Source organism: Cyprinus carpio, chromosome B4, assembly GCF_018340385.1.
Source record: "Cyprinus carpio isolate SPL01 chromosome B4, ASM1834038v1, whole genome shotgun sequence".
Lineage (NCBI taxonomy): Eukaryota > Metazoa > Chordata > Actinopteri > Cypriniformes > Cyprinidae > Cyprinus > Cyprinus carpio.
In genome coordinates, this window is record NC_056600.1 from 23,085,125 (window position 1) to 23,112,226 (window position 27,102).

The following is a 27,102-nucleotide window of genomic DNA, read 5'->3' on the forward strand; positions in this document are numbered from 1 at the left end:
ACCAACGTGTGTTACAGTAGTGTTACACAACACTATGAAAAAACTTCAGTAATCTATCAGATTCTGTGGCGCAGATGGTAGAGCACAAAGCAGTCATTTTTTGACTTGACGGACCCGGGTTCGATTCCGCCTTCTGCTGAGCTCTTTCTTCACCCTTTTCACATCCCATATCACATCGGAAAGGCATATATTTTCAAGAAAAATTAACGGAATTATCGAAAAGTGGAAAATAACATGGATATTGGGTAAGGTTAGGGCTAGTTGTAGGGGCGGCACCCATTTAATAATTTTTAAATAAAAATTATAATTTACACTCGATATGTTATTATTGCAGCCTATACTGTTTTATAATGTAGCCTACTACAATAATGAGGTGCAGATATTGGCCACTATTTGCACTAAGAAGTACGAACAGAATCAAACTACTATTAAAGGAGCCGTTTGTAGGATTGTGGCCTAAACTGGTACTGCAATCACTATAAAAATACTGTAGAGCGGTGTATCCCCTCCCCCTACCCCCTGACTCGAGGTTGCCAAGAATGACGAACAGACGTACACAGTAAGTAATTATGTTTATGCTTCATGAGAGATATTTTGATAAGTAATTATGTATTTAACAAAATGTACTAATTGTCATTAGTTAAAACGGTAACTGTTAGTCTAGGCTACTGTCTCAATTACGTTATCGTAAAGATTTATGCTCGTATGTGACAGTATAATCGTTAAGATTTATGCACGTACGTGACAGACAGAACGGTAACTATTAGTCTAGGCTACTGTCTCAATTACGTTTCAAATTGCCATAATGGGCGTGCCAATGTTGTTTTTTCCTCAGCGTCTCAGCATAATGACAGAGAAACGGGGCTCTTGTAATGCATTGCTAATGGTAGCATACGTCCATGTGAGCTAACGTTATGTTACTTTGCACAAACATAAATAACTTTGTTCGACTGTCATGAATATATGAAATGTCCATTGACATCAAGTACAAGTTAGCCAAGCATAGATTAATCTTACCTGTCCAGGAGAAAATTAGCAACGTTGGCGTCTATGTTCAAATTCTTCTCCGTTTTCAGCCGTCTCCATCTTTCAAAAGCATCTCCAAAATACAAAATTCTGGTTTTATTTTCGGACTTTGTCACGACGAATTTCTGAAATTATAACGATGTCTTTTTGATTTAGTAACATTACCACATTTTTATCCGACTGGAGTTAGGGTAGGTTACAGCAAAGCTGGCAACACGGATCCCGAAACACTACTGACTTTGTACTTCGTGATTGGTAGATAGGTGGAGGGAGGCGCGTCAGGCCCAAACACAAAATGACAACATCAACATCAGTTGAGGGCTGCAAGTCCACTTTTTGAATGACAATTTCCTGGCCAGACTACTGTTATCAGTGATATAAGTATTTGAAATGAACATGATTTCTTAATGTCTAGTGACACATCAGGGCCATTTTATGATTAATTGAAATAGATTTCTTACATACAGCTCCTTTAATGTAAGAAAATACTCATATTATTAAAAAAATGTAAATAGAATTTATTGCTAAGAAAATATGCTATTTTCACTTAGTATAAATATAATTAATTATATTCAAATAGCCCCTGCCACAATCAAATTCTAAACTATCAGCCATTTCAGCTGGAAGATGAAGGCTGTGATATTAATTTTATCCACTAGATGGAGCCAAAATAAGGATTCTTCTAAGCCTTTTTCAGTTTTATTGAAAATAAATGCAATAAATGTGTATAACCGTAGTGTAGTGACAGTAGTTTAATATTATTAGTGTGTATTAGTATTATTAGTATTCTTACCTGTAAAAATGGCATTTCTACATATCTGTAAAAGTATTTTTACTAGTTAAAATGTTAAGATATCAGTAATTCTATTTTCACTAGTTGCAAGGGCAATTTCAGATATCAACTGCTTTTGTTGATATCAATAATTACTTTGTTACTAGTAAAAATGTGAATTCTTAATATCAAGAATTTAGTTGTTACTAGTTGAAATGTTAATTCTTGATATCAGTAAATGTTTTTCAACATGTTATATTTGTTATTTTTGATATCTGAAAATGCATTTCTGATATCAATATAATTTCTGATATCTAAAATTGGTTTCTTACTAGTAACAATCACATTCATGATATCAGAAATGAACATTGTCACTAGTGACAATTAAATTGTTGCTATCAAGAATAGACGTCTGTACTAGTAACCAGGGGATTACTGATATCAAAAACAAAAGTTTTTACTAGTAAGAATTGGATTTCTGATATGTGAAATTGGAATTTTCTTGATATCAACAATTAAATTTGAATGGCAGCCTATGGTGACATTTAACTAGTGAAAATCCAATTCCTGATATCAAGAATAAACATTCTAACTTTTGAAAATTTAATTGCTGATATCAAGTATTCATATCCTGCAAATGAGTAAAAGTCAATACGGCTTGAATATTGCCATTCTCAGGATATAAATTATTGATATCAAGAATTATTATTTTTACTAGTTGAAATGTAATTCCTAATATCAAGAATTAGCATTTTAACTAGTGAAAATTGAATTGTTGATATCAAGAATTAACATTGTTACTAGTGGAAACTTAATTGCTGATATCAAAAATAGCAATTGTTTCTAGTAGAAATCTAATTCCTGATATCAAGAATAAACATTTTAACTAGTGAAAACTGAATTGTTGATATCAAGAATTCATATCCTGAGAATGAAAAAAAGTCAAACCAGCTTGCCATACTGCCACAGCAAAGATTATCTCTGAGGACTCCTCTTTCTCAGTTTTCACCTTGTTATTGTTGTTAGGCATCTAAAGTATAAAAACAAACAGGAAGTTATTCAAGAAGTGATTCAATGTGAAGTGCAGACTTTGCTCACGCAATCAGCTCATCAGCTCAATTGCAGGTTAGTTTACAATGCATTTGGGAACACAGTGCATTTTACAGTCTGTATTTTTCAATATACACAATACTTGCATATTATTTTGTAGGGCTGGGATGATAAATCGATGCAGAATCGATTCGTGGATCAATCTTAGATTTTCAGAATGCATCGCGATTCCTTTGGAATCGATTCTGAGCTTAGATTTTTACAGCAGATGGTGCTCTAATCTAGTTTTTATCAACACACTGAAATGCTCATGAAGAAGAGTGCTAAAGAGCGCTTGTGTGTTCGGCTGAGTCTGTAATTTCACCTCAGTTTAGAATGCTTTTATGAAACAAGATTAATGTAAACACAGCCAACCGTGAACATCTTTGTACTTCGCTTCAACCTTTTTGAATTTTATTAATAATTATTTTAGGGTCAAGTGTGTGTAATGATTTGGAAACAAGCAGAGTACATCTGTTTCTAAAGCATGCAGTGCCATCTGCTGTTCAAAACTAAGCTCAGAATCGATTCAAGAAAGAATTGCGATGCATCTGAAAAATCTCAGAATCGATGCTGAATCATTTCTCGATTTGCGAAGCATCGATTTATTTTCTTAGCCCTAGTATTTTGAAACACTTAATACAGAGTGTGTTTTAGGTTTGGGACAAATTGGATTATGCACTTTCCACACAGCAGCTCACTCTGAGTCCTCTATTTTTCAGATATGCTTGTAATATCAAACTATTATATAATGATTTAAATGGCTCATTCTATATTGTTTATAAAATATATATCAATATATCATACAAACTCGATATGGACTATATACTCAATATACAAATGTTCCAAATCTGCATAAGTTTCTTTCTTCTGCGCATAACGTTTGTTTATGTTGTTGCCATGGAAACCCTCTAAATTATTTCAGTCAAAGGGCCCTATTTTAACAATCTAAACGCAAAGTGTAAAGTGCACGGTGCAGGTGCACTCAGGATGTGTCCAAATCCACTTTTGCTACTTTAACAACGGAAAAACGGTTGGCGCGCCCGGGCGCATGGTCTAAACGGGTTGTCCCTATTCTCTTAATGAGTAATGGGTGTTTTTTGGGGCGTAACGTGCAATAAACCAATCAGAGTCTCATCTTCCATTCCCTTTAAGAGCCAGTTGCGCTCGTGCCATTACGGATTTGCTATACACGGCAGAATTTGGCAAGCGCAAAGACAGAACGCGTCTCCGAGATGAAACGGAGCTGCTCGTGTGCGAGCAAATAGAGCCTAATTCTGATACATGCGATGACTATCCATTATGACATGTAGGCATTTTTATATTTAATTAGCCTACAAAAAATAAATACACATTGCAATCCTTTATTTTTTAATATTTGGCATGTTTGTGTGCTGCTGTGCATCCCTGTGTTTAATAAGCAGCTTGTATGCGCGTTGTGGACCCACCTATACTAACATGCTCTTTAAATAACAAAGAAAAAACATTGTGCCAGACTTTAGACCAGGTTTGAGTTGGTCTATGGCGCAGTCTATTTTCAGCTCCTTAAAATAGCAATGCGCCAGAACACACCTCTTTTTTTAGACCAGCACACCCATGGGCGCACAAATGGGCACAAATGCATTTGCTAATTAAACGATGTGGCGCTGGACGGGAAAATGCGAACGGCGCCGGACTGATACTAGCAAACACACTTGCGCTGCGCCTTGCGTCGCATTGCGTCGGGTGTATGATAAGGCCCAAAGGCTTTATCAAAGTAATGACATAAAATGACCTCTAAGTGGCGCACTGGCGCTATCGCACATCAAACATCAAAGATGACATTACAGTGGACAACATGGCCAGGATTTTTAAGGTTTCTTCTCGTTAAACTGTTTTAATCATTGTTAGCCTATTAACGCCAGGGCAACAAATGTCTGTGTTTAGAGTATTAAAAACATCCGTTAGACACGATGTGCTTGTGTGTGTGTGTTTCCACAGAACTATTTTCCTTGGACAACTTGAGGGTGACAAAATAGTACAGGACAAGGCATTGGTTATCCCTTTTGAAGAGTCTGAGTCTTTGCCTACCATGACAACCAAAGTAAAAGAAGCCCTTGCTAGGGTGCTGATGAAAACATAATTTTAACCGATAGTCAAGTTGATACCCCTGGCACTCAAGGTTTGTGGTTTTGGGTTGGAATAGACATTGAACAAGTTTATGATGAAATTCACCACAGCTCATCAACATGCAAGTTATTACTTAGTATATTACCATGACAGTACCGTTCTGAATTTCACTATTCTAGTTATCCTCTTTGTCACATGTTCTGCTTATTGGAAGCAGAGCTCCAGATGACTTTTCGCCATCAAAGAGGATGTATTTGCAGAGATGGGAAGGAGAAAAAAGAAGAAAACTAGGTTAGGTTCATAAATGCTATTACCAGAAGAGTGTAGTCATCTTTGAACTTTTAATATATCCATGCAAATAAAAATTTACAAAACAAACATTCCCACCTCCGTGTACTTTACAGTGGGAGTGTCTGTTTTGTACATAAAGGTGTTTCAAAAGGTCACATTTTGAATGCATTCATCACATATGCTAAAAACCAATAAAAATGGACTTGTAACCAAGGTTACTAAAGTCCATATTAAACCTGTAAAAGAAAAAAAAAAGAATTATTATAATGCACATATAATATTTTATTATATTATTTTAATGTTTTAGAGATCAAATATTGCTGAAGAAATTTAGTAAATGTCACAAACTAGAAAATAAATTAAACTGAACAATTAGGAACAGCTCCACCCTTAGTGGGTTGCCTCTAGCGCTAAGTAGAGGTGAATAGTCTCTCGACACGGAGTGAAGTGAAATGGCCGCTGGAGCAGTGATGTGTGCCAAATGCAGTTCTAAAGTTAAGAAATTAAGTGAGAAATACTAGATTAATAATTGAAATTCATAGTTCAATACATCGCTAGCAGTAGGGATATGCCGAACGAGGCTTTTGAAGCAGTGAGGCTTTTACAACAAACTGTGTTGATGCTTCGAAGCTTTTGACACAGTTGCTCTTCACCGCCATTTGGTGGTCAATAAAAATTCCTACACCAACTGTATCATTTAGATACTAGTTTGAAAAATTGTGTGTTAGCAATTGGAAAAAAAACCTGTAATCTCTTATTAACCCTGATTTTACAATTGAAACTTCCAGTATTTCAGTGTACTGTAACAATACTACTCATTTAGAGTTTGAGTTGACCTTTTCGGCCTTTGCAGTTTGACTGCAATATTTTTGCAGTATCCAAGTACTGAATATATACCAACATTCAGTACTATTCAATATACAGCACAATTGTATTCTTGGAGTATACATACAGTAGGCCTATACAATATATTCACCTTACTAAGTTGCGATTACTTTTTTACAGAATTGAAATTTTGTTTACTCAATACAATATACTTTTTCTGTAATGTTCTGAATGCTATGTTCTCCATTTTTCTCTGTAGTGTCTAATGAATGCTCTGTAGTGTTTTCTTGATTGACTCGTGCGTGTGTGTGTGTGTGTGTGTGTGTGTGTGTGTGTGTGTGTGTGTGCGTGTGTGTGTGTGTGATCTGAGAGCAGCGTTTGATTTTGAGTCCAAGTGAAATGGTCTTGCAGTGATTGCTTTATTTTGATGGAAGAGTCAGAGGTTTCGTGAATTTAGTTTGAGTATTGGATTTGTGTTTAAATTTTTGAGAAAATGAGTGATGGCTTCAAGAAATGTGTTTTAGCAATTCAGAAAAACTGTAATATATTTTGCAATAATATATTTTTTCTCGCCAATGTGAGCTGTTGACAACAGAGGATGCCGTTTACAAGCAGCGAAAATGTTTGTGGTTAAGGAAGTATCCTTTTTTATCGTTTTTGGGAACAGCTAGTGGTTGAGCCTGCAAGGTTTTTTTAATTTTCATCCAGTTAACAGACATTTACATGTCACTGTTTTTTATAGTATTACTATAATTGACAACGATACACCACCTAAAACACTACATACATACAAGCATGTTGACTGATATAATTATAACATTGCACTAAATGGATCGCAGGTATGGGACAGTGCAATCGAAGCGCTTTGTATTTGAGCCTAGCGTGACGTTTCAGTGAGGTAATGAAGCTTCGTTTTCACAGGTCACGTGACAGACTCATTTCAAGCAATGCTCCGGACCACTGTTTCGAAGCACTAGTGTGTCAAAAACTACAAACGTGTGTCGACACTAGGTGTCGATCTACCCATCCCTAGCTAGCAGGAAAGCGTTGTTTAAACAGTTCTAATCGCGTTTGTATTGACTCAAAGGGTTAAACGAGAAGATAAGCTGATTCATCTGATGAAAACTTCATAAAACAGATTTGCCTTGATTCATTGGAGGTTATTTCTAACTGTTATCACTTTATTCTTGGTAAGTGAGCTCATAAGCTACCATGTTTAGTAATGTTTTTCCATATTTTAGTCTTTTGCGGAGTTAAGTGTTCTTAAATGATGCTGTGATGAATAATTTTTTATGAAATATGTTAAGAAATGTGAGTGAAGTGATAAATTGACTTTTTGCTAACCACGCGGTCTCATGTGCTACGGGTTATAAGCTAATCAAGTGCACATAGGTCATTCTAAGACATTATTCTTCATTAATATAGTTATATTTCTGTTAAAGAAATGTGTTAAAAAAATAAATAAGTGTTAGGAAATGTGTATTGATGCATTTTAAAACGTTTGTGTTGAAAGTGATCATCTGAAAAATGTTCATGTTGTTAAATGGGAATTCATTGTAATTAATTGTGATTTTTCTGCCTTGTCTTTGCAAGGTGGGTTTTTTTTTCTTCTTCTTTTTCCTCCACTCTTTCCTCTATTTTATTGGAAACTGGCAGGCCAACCCGGGTTTTCTTGAGCTTGGATGACATTCCACTTCCCATTAAACTATCAAATCTGAGAACAAGAACGTTTTTTTTCCTCCCTTTTCATCTTGAACTTAACACTGAAACAGGAGTATGAAGGACACTGAAATAAACTATGATTGGTTGTCATAAAACAAATAACTTTAATACACTGAACTAAGCTAAACTCTTGTTTATTTACCTGAGTCATTTCCATCAAAGACCGTTAATTGGAAGGAACTCTGATTGGTTGTCATAAGACATTTTATTTGAAGTTTATTGTCCAAACTGTTGTTTTTTTTTTTCTTTCAAATTTTATTGAAATTTTTCTGGAAAAAAAAGGAACACAAAGGTTATTGAGTCCTATAACGGTAATTTGGGTTGTAAGTGTTAACTGGTTGTACCATTTATGTGAAAAAGGAACACTTGTTTAAAGATGGTTATAAACCAAACCAAGCTAGAAATGAAACTAAGTAAATAAGGAGTACCAGAACTAAGAAAAGATCTAACAGGATAACTAAGGAGTTGAATATCTAATTTTAAATTTAAATATAAATAATTACCTAACTAAATAACACACAAAGGGTTAGTATCTGAGTAAAAACTGCTTTATTTCAAGAAGTTAACTAAAAGGGGTTATTTTGTGAATTTATTTTATTTTAGTTTTTTTTTAAACTGTCAATTAGTCCCCCCCCCCTTATCTTTTCCCCACGCAAACAATTATTGCAAAGAAATATAAAATAAAAATACTTGCCTTTTCATCTATAACCCTGTCTTCTGTGATTATTCCCCGTCTTGCTGCAACAGTGGCTCAAGAGCAAACAAAGTCTTCTGATATGGTCCAAGGCATTAGAAAGTGGTTATTTGTAGGTGACGTGCTACAGGCTTATAATTTTAAAACCAATTTTAATTTCTAATTTTAGATGCAGTGTATGCAGAAGCAAGTAATCAGTCACCCAGTCATCACACATACATATATGTACATTAAAATAGCAACCATATTACAGTCTATGGGTAAACACTTACTCATAAAATATTGCCTATAATCTATATTGGGCAGTATGTAAGGGACAATGTTGTCATCTGGTCATTATTGCAAAATAATCCCCAAATGGTCTACCATGGTCCACTCTGACCTGATCCCACATCCCATGGGAAAGGACAGCATTTCTAGGAAAATAAAACATAGTTAAACTTTGTTATCACTGAGTTTACCAAAAATATGGAAATATTAGAGTAGAAAATCTTAGTCTTACTTCTACAACTCTTCATAAATTGTTTTTTATTGGCAAGGTGTAACATCTAACAATTTTTTTTGCATGGGTCACGCCAAACATGCAAAGTTTTTTGTTCTGGTCCATATGCAGTTTGAAACCCACATACTCTGCATTATATGGGACAGGATTTAAATTAAATTAAATTTAAATTACGTGCACCCTGAAACAAGAAAGAGTTAATGAGATTACATATAGAAAGTATTCAGCAGTATTCATTATGTATTTTTATGATAAATAATGTACTATGGCACATACCTGGCAACAAGCCTTGGTGATATGGTTCATGCATCTGTGCCAATGTCCTACATACTCGAACCTCTGATGCATGAACTCCTTGTGCAGCAAGGTAGCCCGTCATCATTTTACGTCTGTAATATGGTCCAGTCTGTACACACCAATAAGTCAAAATTAACCAATAATAGTAACTTAGATACAAGATGATCACATTAAGGTAAAGCATTTACATTGCAAAGCTCAGTTTCTCCTTTTCAAGTAGTAAATATTTTTTCAGACATTTAGGAATATTTTCAATAAATGTTTCATCTTATATATATATTGATTGTGGTAATCTACACAATAAATGCAATGACATTAAAACTTTCATATTATATACCTTTCTATCAAAGTTATCAGAAATTATCAAGATCTGCTCTGAGACAGTTGAACTCTTAAGTTCTTGTCATATTTTATTACCATTTTCTAAACTATAGTTAATAAACTGTGATAATGTGAGAAATTTTGAAGGTGTCTGAATAAATTTTGGTTTGACTGTAATACATTTGTGATTATTAAGATGAGTTTGTTTTATTACCATTTTCTAAACTACAGTGAATAAACTGATAATGTGAGAAATGCTGAAGGTGTCTTAAGTTTTAAACAGGATAACAGCACATAACAAATATGTAAACCTTTCATCGGTAGTGCAGATGTATTTGGGAAAAAACTGAACCATGTAATAAACAAAGACTGTAATATGACAGAGGATGCCAAACTAAAGTGGCTCACTCACTAGAATCTAAAGAAGTGAACTATGAATTTAATTAGACTGTAAGCTTAGACTATTTTATCAGTACAATAATAAAGAGTTAATGACAATTATTTATTAAATATTATGTGTCATTTTGATTCAGTTCTTACAGTATCAAGTAGTATTGACAGTATACTCACAGAAATGTATAAAACTTGGTAGATGTTGGTACTGTGTACACCGAATAATGTGTTTTGATGACACTGGTAGACATAGGCATTTTGGTTGTCCACCTACTGTATAATACCGCCGCCGCAGGGCCACAGCATTTACTGCAAGTCAGTCACGTGTTAAAGTTATTCGCAAAACTACCGTCAAAGGGATGGGTTGAAAATGAAATGACGAAAAAAAACAACATTAGTTGTTTTGAGTAACATTATAATATAAGATTGTAACATACTTAAAAACCATTAGAAAATTTACAGTGAGATATTTTCCAAATGTGGGATAGTCTTTTGTATTTCACATTTTGGAACACTTCATGCTTCCTTCTGCTGAACAGCTTTTTGAAGATGCTGATTTCATTTTCCAGCAGGATTTTGCACCTGCCCACACTGCCAAAAGCACCTAAAGTTGGTTAAATGACCATGGTGTTGGTGTGCTTGACTGGCCAGAAAACTCACCAGTCCTGAACCCCCTAGAGAATCTATGGAGTATTGTCAAGAGGAAAATGAGAAACAAGACCAAACAATGCAGATGAGCTGAAGGCCACTGTCAAATAAAACTGGGTTTCCATACCACCTCAGCAGTGCCACAAACTGATCACCTCCATGCCACGCCAAATTGAGGCAGTAATTAAAGCAAAAGGAGCTCCTACCAAGTATTGAGTACATGTACAGTAAATGAACATACTTTCCAGAAGGCCAACAGTTCACTAAAAATGATGTGTGAATATGCTGCCAGTGTTCAAACTAACTATTGATTTTGAAGACACTGAAATGGAAGTTTTGTCAATATGGTTGAGATGAGGCAGATGCTGAATGTACTGTGGAAGTGTGTTCTGACGATGACGGCGATGGTACAATAATCTGGTCAAATTGAATATATTAAATGAAATAAAAAAAAAGTTAAAGAGATTATTGTTCAACTTATATACTGTATTCTAATGTCACAAATAATAATATCAAGGTTTATGGTATTTTAAATGATTCTTTTGTACTGTGGGTTTAGTCAAGAGTAGCCTCCAATTTGACCCACAACCTGATCAGTTTGTACATGAAATGAATTAATTCAACTCACTTTCACTTTCAGATAAACTTCATACTAAATTCCCCTCCCATACAAAGTTTTAGTCCTACTGACAGCATGTAATTATGTAATTTCATTCTCATTTCATCATGATAATATTATGGATTATCAATATATTTTTGTGGGCTCCCCTTAATGAAGGCCCCAGTTCCACTATTACCTCCTGTCCAACACACCAGTGCACAAAATTCACCACAAGAAACTAATGAAATACTATCTTAAATCATATACAGGTGCTGGTCATATAATTAAAATATCATCAAAAAGTAGATTTTTTTTCACTAATTCCATTCAAAAAGTGAAACTTGTATATTATATTCATTCATTACACACAGACTGATGTATTTCAAATGTTTATTTCTTTTGATGATTATAACTGACAACTAAGGAAAAGCCCAAATTCAGTATCTCAGAAAATTTGAATATTGTGAAAAGGTTCAATATTGAAGACACCTGGTGCCACACTCTAATCAGCTAATTAACTCAAAACACCTGCAAAGGCCTTTAAATGGTCTCTCAGTCTAGTTCTGTAGGCTACACAATCATGGGGAAGACTGCTGAATTGACAGTTGTCCAAAAGACGACCATTGACACCTTGCACAAGGAGGACAAGACACAAAAGGTCACTGCAAAAGAGGCTGGCTGTTCACAGAGCTCTGTGTTCAAGCACATTAATAGAGAGGTGAAGGAAAGGAAAAGATGTGGTAGAAAAAAGTTGTACAAGCAATAGGGATAACCGCACCCTGGAGAGGATTGTGAAACAAAACCCATTCAAAAATGTGGGGGAGATTCACAAAGAGTGGACTGCAGCTGGAGTCAGTGCTTCAAGAACCACTACACACAGACGTATGCAAAGACATGGGTTTCAGCTGTAACATTCCTTGTGTCAAGCCACTCTTGAACAACAGACAGCGTCAGAAGCGTCTCGCCTGGGCTAAAGACAAAAAGGACTGGACTGCTGCTGAGTGGTCCAAAGTTATGTTCTAAGAAATCATCCCACAATATTCAGGAAGAAAAAAGAAGAAGCACAAAACACAACAGTTTCCACAGTCAGTCAACGCAGCCGTATACCAGGAAGTTTTAGAGCACTTCATGCTTCCTGCTTCTGACCAACTTTATGGAGATGCAGATTTCATTTTCCAACAGGACTTGGCACGTAGCTTCTATTGCAAATCTACCAGTACCTGGTTTAAGGACCATGGTATCCCTGTTCTTAATTGGCCAGCAAACTCGCCTGACCTTAACATCATAGAAAATCTATGGGGTATTGTGAAGAGGAAGATGTGATATGCCAGACCCAACAATGCAGAAGAGCTGAAGGCCACTATCAGTGCAACCTGGGCTCTCATAACACCTGAGCAGTGCCACAGACTGATCGACTCCATGCCACGCCACATTGCTGCAGTAATTCAGGCAAAAGGAGCCCCATCTAAGTATTGAGTGCTATACATGCTCATACTTTTCATGTTCATACTTTTTCAGTTGGCCAAGATTTCTAAAAATCCTTTCTTTGTATTGGTCTTAAGTAATATTCTAATTTTCTGAGATACTAAATTTGGGATTTTCCTTAGTTGTCAGTTATAATCATCAAAATTAAAAGAAATAAACATTTGAAATATATCAGTCTGTGTGTAATGAATGAATATAGTATACAAGTTTCACTTTTTGAATGGAATTAGTGAAATAAATCAACTTTTTGATGATATTCTAATTATATGACCAGCACCTGTACAGCTGAATTGTTCAATCAGTTATTTAAAAACATTGTGAATATAAAGAAATGAGACATATGCAGTAGTAATTTTCCCCGTGTTACCACATGAAAAAATACTATAGTAAAGTATTTGAATTGATTTGTTGATTCTGTAGTTGCTGTGGTAATATAACAACTACAGTAATATAAACAAATGTTATATCATAAAATATATTCAGTTTTTCCTACAACTATAGGATATATAATACAGTTTATACTACAATACACTACAGTTTACGTAGTAAAAACTAAAGTATACTACAGTATTTATTACAATTTATCATTTCACTATTGTTAATATTACAGTATGCTGTAGCATGCATTAACAAAGTGTTGTGAATACTATATTATACACACACTTATATATATATAATATATATATATATATATATATATATATATATATATATATATATAGTAAATATTATATATATATATATATATATATATATATATATATATATATATATATATATATATTGTTTACTATATATATAGTAAATATAATATGGTTCAAAAACACTATAGTGTTTACTATGAATTACTAAAGTATTTCCCATGTGGGTTATTTTCCCGCCTCTCGATTCCAGTCCAGCGGTGGCGCTAAAACACACGTGTGTTTGTCAAACACCATCAACCCTCAGAGGAAGAAGAGTAGTTTCACCGCGCTCTCTGTTGGTTTGTTGTGATTCTGGTTTAATACAAACTGTTAAGAAATGTAGTTTCTGTAAAAAGAAAAATACAGTTTTTGAATCAGGTCAGTAAATGTATGTAATGTTCTCATCATCATAGTCGTGTCTAAGTGTTAAATCAAGCAGGGATATCTGGAGGAGTATCAGCTGAACTGAGAGCTGCGGTGAAGATGGTGTTTGTTAAAGAGGAGTGTGAGGAGAACACAAGTGAACCAGAACCCTGGAAAATAAAACATGAGGAACCAGAAACCTGGAGAATAAAACAAGAGGAACCAGACCCCTGGAGAATAAAACAAGAGGAACCAGAAACCTGGAGAATAAAACACGAGGAACAAGGAGGTTGGTGGTTATTTTTTATGTAGCTGTTGAAATACCAGTTTCCTCAGAGAAAGTATTGTGCTATAGCATCGTCGCTATGTCCCTGCCTCTCTGGAGGTCTGTACACGCCTCTGATCTTTAATGACTGTTTGTAGTACATCCACATATCCTTTATGTAAAAATTAAGATCTTAACTATCATTAAAATGTCTTAAATCCATAGCCAAAGTTCTTATAGAAATGTGACTGAACCAGCATCGAGGAGATTTAATTATTAGACTTTATTTTTGTCCTTTGGAGTCCTAAAACTGTGTTGGACTGAATTTGTTTGCACGCTAGCAGAAACCACATGTTAAGTTAAGTCGCTTATAGGACTGTGGTTATATTTGAAGCATGTGAATGTCTTCGTAGAGCTATATTTGCTTGTTCGGTACATTTTACTGTAAATCTGTAAAAGTTTTGCACTAGGCTTTGCAAACAGACTTTTGCTTTTATATGCACTATATTGCCAAAAGTATTAAACTTTTGTTTTAATGAACAGGCTTGACTACTTTAGTAATTTCCATGAGTATAAATCTTAATGTTTAAGCATGTAATGATATTCTAGGTAATTGTGTGCTTCTAATTTTATAGCAACAGTTTGGACAGAAGCCCCTTTTTTTATTCTAACAAGACAATGCCTCTGTGTATAAGGCGGGGTTAAATAAGAAATGATTGATTCAGACCGTGTGGAAGAACTTGACTGCTCTGCAGAAATCCCAGCTGAACACCTCTGGAGTGACTTTAAATCATCAAAAACTCATCACTGAACACCAGTGACTTTTACATTCACAAAAATATTGGGACACACTTTTTTATAACAGAAAAGGGCACTTCCAAAACTGTGGCAACAATGATGGAAACATAATTCATGTATTAAAAAATTGTATTTCCTTCTTTGTTGCAACAGTTTTGGAACTGGAACAGTCTAAAATGGCTGTACCCATATGTACAAGTCATTGGTGCTTGGTGATGAGTTTTTGGCTCAATGTCTGCATCTAAATGATACATACACAGTTTCACCCAATCTCATGTTAATCTTGAGTACCTATAGAGTTGTACTGCATCCTTCACATCTCCCAGAAAGTATTTTACTTTTATCATATTTATAGAAGAAAGATACAGCTTTACGATTGTTTCTGAAAACAGCCGAGCTCCAGGAGGTGCGCCGTGTGGGCAGAGCTAAAGAGTGACGAGAACTTGCGGCGATTGCCAACAAAACACAGACATTTGATGACGTTTCACTTAATGTCTGTAGTTCTGAATCATGACAGGGATCTTTTATAGCTGGGACTGCTCCATCTTTCAGAATCAATCGATGTGCAAATCTAGCATCGAACTGGGACTTGTTTAAAAAATGTTCATCAACAAACACACTTGAGAAACTTGAGATCCCTATATAATTAAAAAAAATCAAGGCAAGTCAAGTCAAACTTTATTAAGACCCCTTACGGGGATTTTATGCAGCAAGAATCAAGCAGACCCATACAATACATTCCAAAACAATACATTAAAATATATGAATAAAATATATGAGTAAATTTCCCTAACAGATTCCTTAAAGACCATTTAACAGCCAAATTGCACAAGTAACAAACGAGTATTTATATCGGTTACTTTTCATCTTTAACCGTGTGTGTGTGTGTGTATATATATTTACACAATATATATATATTGAGAATCCAACACTTTAACAGCGTAAACAACTCTGAATGCATGAAACAGCATTGTACCCCATCTTTAAAGTCACACCAGAGGTCTTCAGCTGGGATTAGGCTAGTACTTGGCTTTCTGCAGACCCGTCAAGTTCTTCCACACCAACTGAATCAATCATTACTTTTTTAATCTTAGCCTTATACACAGGCATTGTCATGTCAAGAATAGAAAAAGGTCCTATCCAAACGGTTGATTTTAAATTAGAAGCACACAATTCCCTGAATATTACTATGCTTAAACATTAAAGGGTTACTCCAGCCAAAAATGAAAATCCGCTCTGAGCTCATTTTTGTTTTCCCAAGTAGAGTTTTACACGCTCGCAGATCTACCTATTTGAATGGGAGAGAGAGAAAAGCATACACGGTGTAATTAAGAGATTGATATATCGTCTGTGATTAATATTGTAATTGTTGTTTTAACAATGTGCAATTTGACAACATTGAGTATTTTGCAAAAACCAAACAAAACACCTACGGAGTGCACGCATACATTAGCCTATGTGATAAAGCGGGTTAAACAGTGCAAGTGCGCATTTTAGAGTGTGTAATTTCACTGCATGATTTAGTCTAATAAAATGCATTAAGAATGATCACAAAATTCAAGATATGGTGGCAGAAAATGTATATATTTACGTTTCATATAGTTAAAATCACACAAAGAGTGCCGTCTCCCATTCACCACTATAGATTGACCCATCTATGATGACTTCCGCTGCTGAGAAACCTGGAAATGTGAAAAGGGTCTATTAAAAAATATGATCGTTTGCTAACCAACAGTCTTCAAAATATCTTTTGTGTAGAGGGAAACTTTCTAAAACCTGACTGGAAAACATCAGAAATCTTATTGTCATTCAAAAATCTCTGCAGCTGGTGAAAAAACACTTTTTCCAAAATTTTGGATAAAAAAATAAATATTAGAGATGGGCCTAAAATTAGATAAAACTGTTGGATCCAAATTAGGACTTTTTAAAAGAGGTTTAACAATTGCATGCTTTAAACAGTCAGGTACAATTCCTGATTCTAGACATTTATTAATAAAAACTAGAAAAACAGGGCCAACCACATCAAAAACTTCTTTAAAAAGATGAGGAGAGATGGCATCACAAGGAGACCCAGACGGCTTTAGCTGATTAACAATGTCATGTAGGAAAGACTCAAAAACCAAATTGATTTCAGAAGTTATCAAGAATTTGACAACAGGAAAGGCTTTAGGACCAGATGGGTTCACTGCTGAGTTTTTAAAATGTTACTCCTCAGAATTAAAACCCCTGTTAAGAGATATGCATGAGGATGCTTTTGATTGGACCAAGCAGCTAGTAAAATTATACAGTCCACACTTTGATTAATGTCTTTAGGACCAATAGTTTTTGAGAATACTGGGGAGAAGTACCTCATCCTCAATGTGCGGAAAAATGAGACTTAACAGTGTTTCGTACAGTCTTATAATGGTGTTCCATACAGCGCGCATAACTTGATTTCATCGGCGAAAAATGGACATTTAACTGATCAACTGTGAGCTGTTTATTTTAAATGAAGAAAACAATTTAAATGAATAAGAAAGATGAGTATTTTTATTTGCTTAAAATGTAAGTTGATTGCTGCTTTCATAAGCTAAAGACTTGATTCATCTCATTGCATATTGTAAAACTAAAATACCTTTTTCAGTTTACAGTGTTAGAGTTTTTAGCTGCATTTAAAGTTCTTTTTCACTTAAGAAAAATAATTCTGTCTAATGTATGTCAGATAATAAAAATACTTTAGTTCACTGAATATATTTAGTTCACTGAATGTATTTGTTTTATTAAGGGATAAGTCTGATGCACACCATAAAATAATTCTGTCAATTCATACAAGGCTAGTAGTACATACAGATACACACCCAGGTATCAGATCAGTACTCTGTATCGGCCCATACCCTGAGCCTAGGTATCGGTATTAGGAAGGGGAAAAGGGTCTCAAAACATCTCTAGTATATGGCTAATTGGGCTAAGTCAGAGGCCCTACACCTGACTGCTTATTATCCAAAGTCATGTTTCAGACCTGTTCATTTAAATGGCCCGACAAGAGCATTGTATATTTAGGAATTACCTTTCCCCACCGGTTTAAGGATATTGTAAAAAAAAAATCTTGACCCCCTATTGGAAAAAAATTCAGGTGACACTGCAAGATGGGCACCCTATTTTATTTCCCTTTGGGGCAAAGTTAATGTATTAAAAATGAACGCCATAAGGGACACTTCCTGTTGAACTGTGCACTTTTTTGTTTTTCAACAAAATGTATGTTAGATTGAGTCTCCACAGCAGATAATTACGATCTAATCCCAGATCCTGTCAGAAAATATTTTGTCTGGTATCTGAACAAATAGTCAGCAGGGTTGTCTGGAACCCAAAACTGTATAAGGGGCAGTGACAAAAATGGGTTGGCAAGATGAGGAATTCAAAAATCTTTTAAAAACTTTTTTAAAAGCATACATCAGGTATTTTGAAATGTACACCGCATGTTTATGTTGTATTTTATGTAGTTAAAAATGACACATACCATTTTTTACAAAAGTTAAGACTGAAAGAACATGAAAATGTCAAATGATGTAACCGCCAAAGAATGAGAAATATTAAATATTTTATCCACCGAGATAGCATGTAAGCTTACTCATAGAAATAAATACTTCATTTTAAAATGTCACACGAAAATAGATTTTATTAAAGTTATCTTAAAAAGTAAATTTTTGTGCGTGTTTGCAATATTTGGCAGGACATATGCTGAAAACAAATTATTTTCTAAATAATCTTTGACAAATTATGTAAAAAAAAAAAAATATTAAAAACATTATTATACTAAACTAGACGATTACATTTTATTCCACATTCATTTTTCTTTATATAATTACATTTTATGAAAAATACTGGTTACGCCAAACCAGTTACACCACCTGACCATGTTGCTTCTACAGACAAAGACCATTGTTTGTTGAAGAAATTGACACAAATCAAGCATGACTGTCAACAAGTTCAGCTGTAGTGCTTTTTATTTATTTATTTTTTTCAGTGCAAAAAAAAAAAAAAAAATATTCTGGCAACACGAAATTATCATAGTGAGGAACAGTGAACTCATGTCTCATTGTAATTACAGTTAAGAAACAATATTTGACAGGAAATCATCAGAGTGATGAACAGTGAACTTGTGTCTCGTATTGTAATTTAAATTTTTGTATTGTAATTTCATATTGTATTGTGGCATCTATTGGGGAAAAAGGGGCTCTGTTACATCACATTAATTATAAAATGTCAGAAATTGAATTAATTGTATTTTACAGATGTAAATTGTAATCTTTGGTTAACATTATCACTGATTTATGCTCAAATGTACTTACCCACTTCCTTCTGCTACATTATTAAATCATTCATGTATATATTACATTATATTATATGATACTCTATATTGCTTAAAAGAATAGTTCACCCAAAAATGAAAATTACCCCTTGGCTTATATCGAAATCTATCAACATGTTTCTTTACAAATCCTCATTTTGTACTTCTAATTTGTGACCTGTTTTGCTCTCTCCTCTATGATTCCATGTTCGTCACTTCTCACCAGAGCTTATGCCTTTATTAACCCCTGGAGCCGTCTGGAGCAACTTTTTATGATGGATAAATGCAGTTTATTGGACTTCTATTGGACTATTATATATCACCCATTCACTGCCATTTAGGGATATGCCGGTATCACATTTTCATGTTGCAATTAATTGCTAATGCTTTTATCACGGTATTGAAATTTAGTTTTAAAAAAGTGGTCATAATATTGTATAACAGGTTTAATAACTTTTTTCTTATAACAAAAATAACTGAACATTTAAATACAATAAAGCAATACAGAAAAATATATCAATTTAAAAGTTTTACACAGATTAAAGTGCAAAAGAACTATAAAGACCAATAGGTATCACTTTACAATAAGACCTCATTAGTTAACCTTAGTCATTTGCTACAGATGTTATTAATCTTTGTTTAAAAAATACAAGTCTTAGTTCATGTTAGGTCATTAAATAACACAGTTGCAACTTTAATAATTAAGTTGTAGATAAAGAACCACTTTCTCAAAAAATATAACATTTAACATTTAATTTGAAAATAATTTCAAATAGTAGGTTAGTTTGTATTACATCTTTAATCAGCATCTAGTGATATTCGACTATATTGGCCTCTAACAGAAAGGCTTGTAATATGAGTCAAATGGTGTAACCGGTTACACCACTTTACATTTCAATTTAATATCAAATATGACAGGCATTATCATGGACACCGATGTAAGTACATGGCCTTCGTGGGAATATTTTAAATGTCATTTTTAAACTTAATACTCATTTTCATAATAATGATGAATTATTAATGTATTTCTGAGGTCATACCATTTGACATGTATACCTAAGAATACCTGACCATACACTAAAAATGTCAAATTATCTCACATTTTAAAGCGAGTTACTAACCTTTGCATGCAGCAGTTAGTATCACCAGAGCTCCTTCTCTGTGATATAATTTCCTGTCACATGATCTTTTTGAAAAATATAAACAAAATTGCTCCTTGAATAGTGGTTACACCACCTTGACACTCAAGGAATTTGACTTGACTCCCATAATTCCCCAAATTAATTATAATATTCAGATCAATGGTGCTCCATTTACTTTTATTTACTATTAAATAGTACTAATATACAGTTATGCCAAACTCGCTGATCTGCTGTTTTATTAAAAACACCACCTTTAAACCAAACACATCATTTTCTTCAAACAATTTATTTACACACAAAACACACAGATATTTTTGCAATAAATAATCCCCCAAATATTCTCTCAAAATGAATTAAAACCAGGAATTTTAGAACTCTTCCGGTTTGTCTGATTTGTCAGTGTGTTTTCTGACTTGTTATAATGTTTTCTGAATTGTTGTGTTTCCTGAATTATTTTGTTTTTTAGATTTGCATTTGTGTTTGTAATTTATTTTGTTTTCAGAATTGTAATCTGTTTTGCACTTCTTGGGCACCGTGTAAAACAGTTAATGAAAACTCACAATAATAAGATTAAACAACGAAAAATAAAAATATAACACAAATGTATGGTCACTCTCCTGATGTAACTGTTTGAATTTGAGGATCCTCAGATTCTTCATGTTATTGATCAGACATTTAATAGTTCTCCCTATAGAAACATGAGATTTGTTCCTATTATATTTTAAAATTAATACATTTGAAGATCAGTGTACGTCATTCATGGAAAGTTTCAGGGATGTATAATTTATAAAATTGCATCAAAATGATCAAAATTTTGTAGTGCAATTGTCTACTTTCTGCTGTTATATCAGGGTTTTTTATGTCCTTATGTCTTTTCACTTTCTTTAAGGAGTTTAATGAAAATGTACTGTTTTTACTTTTGTTTCAGAGTTGATTGAAGATAATGAGAAAGAAGAATTGAGTGAATCTGAGGAGGAAAATCATGCCAGAAGTGGAGAAAAACCCAAACAGAAAGATTTAAAGAAAAGAGCCAAGGAATCTTTCACCTGCACTCAGTGTGGAAAGAGTTTCGCATACAAATGTTTTCTTGAGCGACACATGAGAGTTCATACTGGAGAGAAACCGTTCACTTGTGATCAGTGTGGGAAGAGTTTCTCACACTCGTCTTACCTTAAGAAACACATGAACATCCACACTGAAAAGAAACTGTATGCATGTGATCAGTGCGGAAAAACATTTTTGTGGGCCTCAGTCCTGAAGAAACACCTGAGAGTTCATACAAAAGAGAAGCCACATTCATGTCATTTGTGTGGAAAGAGTTTTTCTCTTCTACAAAATTTGAAAAAACATCAGAAAATACATACTGGGGTGAGAGAGTACATGTGCTTTGAGTGTGAAAAGACTTTTACTTCAGCATACTGTTTAAAACTGCATGACAGGATCCACACTGGAGAAAAACCTTACAAGTGTTCACACTGTGACAAGAGATTCAATCAGTCATCACATCTGAAAACACACGAGAGTATCCACACTACAGAGAAACCGAACACTTGTGATCAGTGCGGGATGAGTTTCACACAATCAGCTAAACTTAAGCTACACATGAACATTCACAAGCGGCACACATGTGATCAGTGCGGCAAAACATTTTTGTGGGCTTCAGACCTGAAGAAACACCTGAAAGTTCATTCAAAGGAGGAGCCACATTCATGTCATTTGTGTGGAAAGAGTTTTTCATTACTACAAAGTTTGAACAAACATCAGAAAATACATACTGGTGTGAAAGAAAGTACATGTGCTTTGAGTGTGAAAACACTTTTACTTCAGCTTAGGGCTGCACGATAATGGTTAAACTGATAATCACGATTAGTTTGATAAAAATTATAATCACGATTATTAATAACCATTCAATGCAATAACATTTCATGTCTCTTTAAACCAATCTCTACTGACTACATATACACTGACTTCATTTAGCCAACTATGATAATATGAAACTCATGGTTTGGTTAGTGTTTTGTAATCTGTATTAACATTAGATTTTCTAAGTGACAATTTGTTTGCAAATAAAACAAGCCACTCAGATCGCGCAGTAAATTTGCTCGAAGATTGTTAATACACACTGATAATAACACTGTCATGATGTACTAAATAACTTGTAACCTGGTAAAAACCTTAGTATATATAATAATATAATAATTCCAATTTATGTACATTTCCCCCCATTGTATTGCCACAGGTAGCAAAAATAAATGGCTTGTGAAAAAACATCTTCAGAACACAGATTTTGGTGCCTCATTTCGGTGCCACTTAAATGCATGAGCGATCGATTTAAATATTTGTCCACTGGTTCTCTGAAACAAACCTAAGAAGCATCATCACTGTGAACAATAATTTCCCGACTGAGAAAATGCATGTGAACGCAAGTCGAAAAGCTGTGATGATACAAAGCCAACAAATCTTTGTAGTAATGCGAGTGTCCATGTTGTTTTTACATTCTGACTTTAAAGCACAGCTCGGGAAATGAGAGCATTCTTGGAGCGTGTTAATGCAGTAATTACACTTGCTCTGACAGCAACCTATCATTAGCTAGCTAAGCTAAACACGCTTAAATTAAAATGCCTAAAGCTAAACTTCCCTTGCAATGATGTTTCTAATTCTATTGTCCAACAAAAGAGAGCATTATAACCTTTGTACTCTACAACACCAGTCAAATGCTTCCTTTTGTGATCTGCTATGGGTTCTTGTCACAAAATGAGGCACAACAGATGTTCTATACTGTAAAAAAAGCTATGCTGATTAGCAATGAATTATAAATATACCAAATTATGGAAATACAAGAGATGGCTTGAATAATATATATTGTCCACTTCCAAGGCAGCGTGAGTTCACCTTTTACTGCAGAAGCCGACAAGCACCCTTTTCTCACAATTTCAATACACATCACACACACACATAAAGATATTTTCTTTATTTAGGCAATCATTAAGCAGTTATAAATGTATCTGGTATATGCACGTGTTGTATGTATGTTCCTCTATTATATAAACCTAGTTACAACACTTTATTTGTATTAAGCCCTATTCGCACAGGATTAGTATTACCTGGTGATCTCCAGTCATCTGTAATAACTGCGGAGGTTGTCTGTGATCTTAATCCCGTGCGAATCGGCCATGTCTGTAATTTGTAAAGTAAAAATTCCCCTGCAAAAGACCTACCATATTTCGCCGAACACCGAGGTCCTGTGATAATATTAGTCCCCTGCGATCATAAAGTCGTAAAATCCCGTGCGAATGCACCACACAAAATTCAGAAGTGGGAGGGTTATTTCAAATCATTTTTTGAGGTTTTTTTGTTTCCTGTGCGCTTCTTTTTCATCTATCTTTCTTTCGGTGAATGGAGCTGCGTTGTAGAGTTTAATAGTATTTTGGGTGCTGTCATATCGCTACACCATACAATTTGCAGAAAGAGAAAGCTGAAACGTTTTGAGGTTAATGTGTTACAAATAAATCAAGCATAAATCTTGAGATATTATTTTAACCCGGTGAAATGTAAATGAAGTGCAAGAAACTATATTATTTTTATTTTTTATTTTTTTATCCATCTGAACCATAGAACGGGACTCTCAAAGCCTTGACATCCGGGAGATAAGTCAGTAAATTCGAGTAAAATCACAGGCTTCGCTTATCCCGTGCGAATGCACCTCACGAAATTCAGATGTGGGAGGGTAATTTCAAAATCACACAAGGTCCCCAGATAATAGTAATCATGTGTGAATAGGGCTTTAGTTAGACTCTAATTGCCTATATTCAAGTGTATGAGTGTATCTCTGCTTTAATATCTTCTAGAGGTTTCTTTCTTTGTATCAAAATGATCTTTTTATTCCTCAAACAATGATGTATACTATGTGATTGTGAAATGCATCATACTATTTTTACTATGTTTTGAAGTAAAACTGCACCAACTCTCCAGACCAGCAATAAAAATGCAAATGGGCCATAAACGGAGACAAAGAAAGCTTCTCCTGCTCAAAATTCATGCCTCTGATTGGCCACTCCACCCAAAAGTTGGGTGCTGCTGGGAACTTTCAAAAATCCCTAACTCAAGACTAATCATCGCTCAAAAACCCTTCTTCTTGAGACGGACACTACCGAGACTCTTCAAAACTCTCCTCTTGAGTTTTACCTTCTGGCAGTTTTACCTTCAAGTAACTTTGTGGACTCTCTGTGGACTTTACTATCTTCAGAAGAACCAGAGGAAAATCTCAAGCTCACCCCTGAAGAAATCATCAAGAACCTCTTGTCTGCTGCATCAGGGCTTTTGTTCCGCAACAAAGCCAATGCAAAGTAACCGTTTTACAACCATTTAGAGGCGTGTTTAAGTTTGAGCCCCCTTTAAAGGTGATTTTTGATTCTTTGATGATTCTCATTGGGTTGTGGTTAATTGATATGAAATACTGTTCTTCTCTCTCTCTTTCCTTACTTTCCTTCATTCTGTATATATACGTTTTGCTTAGTTTAGCTGTATGTTAGCTATAATTTCATTTATTAAATTCCTTATATTCACAATTGATTGTCTCTGTGTTCTGCTCACAGTTCGAAGTCACTGAATGTTGATCCTTGGTACATGCTAAACTATTGCTAGTACTGCCTAAAGTAGGAAAGCTATTCTTCCTTGGCCAGAAAAATAACCTTTCCTAGAATTGATAAATGATTATTATGATCAAATAATTGTAATATTGATTCTGCTACAGTTAATTATAAGATCTAATCTAAATATTTATTATTAATTATAAATATTTCCTTTTTGAGCTAATTTGCTACAATAACATAGAACTGTCTATAAAACTGTCAAACAGTTCAGCTCACAGATGAAGACTGAGCTGTAATGCAGGCAAAAATATTTCACAAATGCTAATAGATCAATAAAAATGGTTAAAAATAATTGCTTATAAAAGATTAAAGGTTTGGTAACACTTTACAATAATGTCTTATTTGTTAACGTTAGTAAATGCATTAACTGACAAGAACTATCAATGAACAATATATTTTTACAGCATTTATAAATGGTTGTTGATGTTAATCAAAAGCTTCATGTTATTTCACATTGCATTAAGTAATACTAACAGATAAATGCACATCTACATTAATTATTAAATTAACCAACACTGAAATCATCTATAGTCCGGGAAGAAAAGCAGTGGTGTTGGAGCTCTGGAGAGAGGTTCAGGATTGAAAGCAATCTTTTCTTCATCATCCTCCTTTTTAGGGGTGAGGTGAAGGAGATAGCTACTGTCTTCCTAGGGCTTGGGAGTGGAGCAGCCGCTGGTTCGGGGCTCCAAGACATTCCATCATACTCCATGAGTACTCCCAGGGGCACAGGTGTGACGGTCATGACGAGATGGGATTCTGTAATGGTGGTCGGCGGGCAGAAGAACGAAGTTCCCGGCAGGCTTGAGAGTGGAGCAGCCACTGGTTCTGACAATAGAGTGGCCGGCGGGCTTGCCAATGGAGCGGCTGCTGATTCTGGGCTGTGGACAGAGAAAGGAGTTTGGAGAACTCTGAGATGTGTGGGTGGAACTGAGGGAGCAGGCTCATTGGAACTGTATGTGGAGGGTGCTGTCTTATGGTGACCTGAAGCATCCACATGCTTCCGGAGGGGAAGAGGACGTTTATCCTCCACATCGATAAAGAAATCAGAGCCATTTGCATCGAGATTGCAATTAATAACCTCTGCTACAGATCTATAGCAATCATCAGGAGTCAGGAACAGAAACAAATTGTCATCTTTAAGTCCCATCCTGAAGCAAGCATTAACAGTATGATCGCTCCAATTCACCAGATGTAAAACGCTCAGAAACTCCTCCACATACTGCTCCAAAGATTGCTCCTCCTGCTGGAACTTTAAGATGAAGTCCTCAGCCCAGTTCATATTGTTTGATGGGTCTTGGATTACAGTATGTCATATAGTTGGGTCTGATATTCTGTCTTACAGTTTGTGTAGAGGTAGGCGCTCGACGAGGAAGATGCATAGATAACCCCACGGGTAACCCCACTGCTCAAAAAAACTACATTAAACACTTCTCTTATAGACAGCTACAGACCTCTCTCTCTCCTTCCATTCATAGCAGAAACCCTTGAATGAGTGGTTTTCAACCAGGTATCATCAACTGTATGCTAACCAGTCTGGTTTCAGGAGTGGCCATTCAACTGAGACTGTGCTACTGTCAGTCACGGGAGCTTTGCAGATTGCAAAAGCGGATTCAAAATCATCAGTTCTTATTCTGCTGGATCTATCAGCTGCTTTTGACACTGTCAATCATCAGTTCCTCCTGTCTGCCCTCTCATCACTGGGCATCACAGGGATTCCACTTCGCTGGTTGATCATTCAGGGTGACCTGGGGAGGGAAGGTATCCAAAGCACATCAACTGGTCACTGGGGTTCCTCAGGGATCAGTTCTTGGACCCCTTCTCTTCTCCATATACACTACATCCCTAGGTCACATCATACAGGTACATGGCTTCTCCTACAATCGCTATGACACACAGCTCTATCTCTCATTTCAACCAGATGATCCAACGGTAGCTACACGGACTTCAGGCTGCCTGGTGGACATCTTGGCATGGATGAAAGAACATCACCTACAGCTCAACCTGGCAAAGACAGCTTCTTGTCTTCCCTGCCACTCCAACTCTACAGCATGATTTCTCCATCCAGCTAGGTTCTTCTACAATTACCCCATCAACTTT

The 27,102-nt window shown here is 35.1% G+C and overlaps 1 protein-coding gene across 1 annotated transcript; it reads left to right on the forward strand.

The window, feature by feature from the left end:
• The first annotated feature begins 13,693 nt into the window (after window positions 1-13,693).
• On the forward strand, window positions 13,694-23,608 carry LOC109046861 (zinc finger protein 239-like). Its single transcript, XM_042722419.1, has 2 exons — window positions 13,694-14,110; window positions 21,282-23,608. Exons 1-2 carry the CDS (start codon window positions 13,942-13,944, stop codon window positions 22,196-22,198), a joined length of 1,086 nt encoding a protein of 361 aa, XP_042578353.1. The 5' UTR covers window positions 13,694-13,941; the 3' UTR covers window positions 22,199-23,608.
• The last annotated feature ends 3,494 nt before the right edge of the window (window positions 23,609-27,102 follow it).

Bases quoted from the DNA above. Each gene is read 5' to 3' on its own strand.
- LOC109046861 (XM_042722419.1), top strand. From the start codon at position 13,942: ATGGTGTTTGTTAAAGAGGAGTGTGAGGAGAACACAAGTGAACCAGAA. The intron at 14,111-21,281 runs GTTGGTGGTTAT...CTTTTGTTTCAG, and splicing joins AAAACACGAGGAACAAGGAG to AGTTGATTGAAGATAATGAG.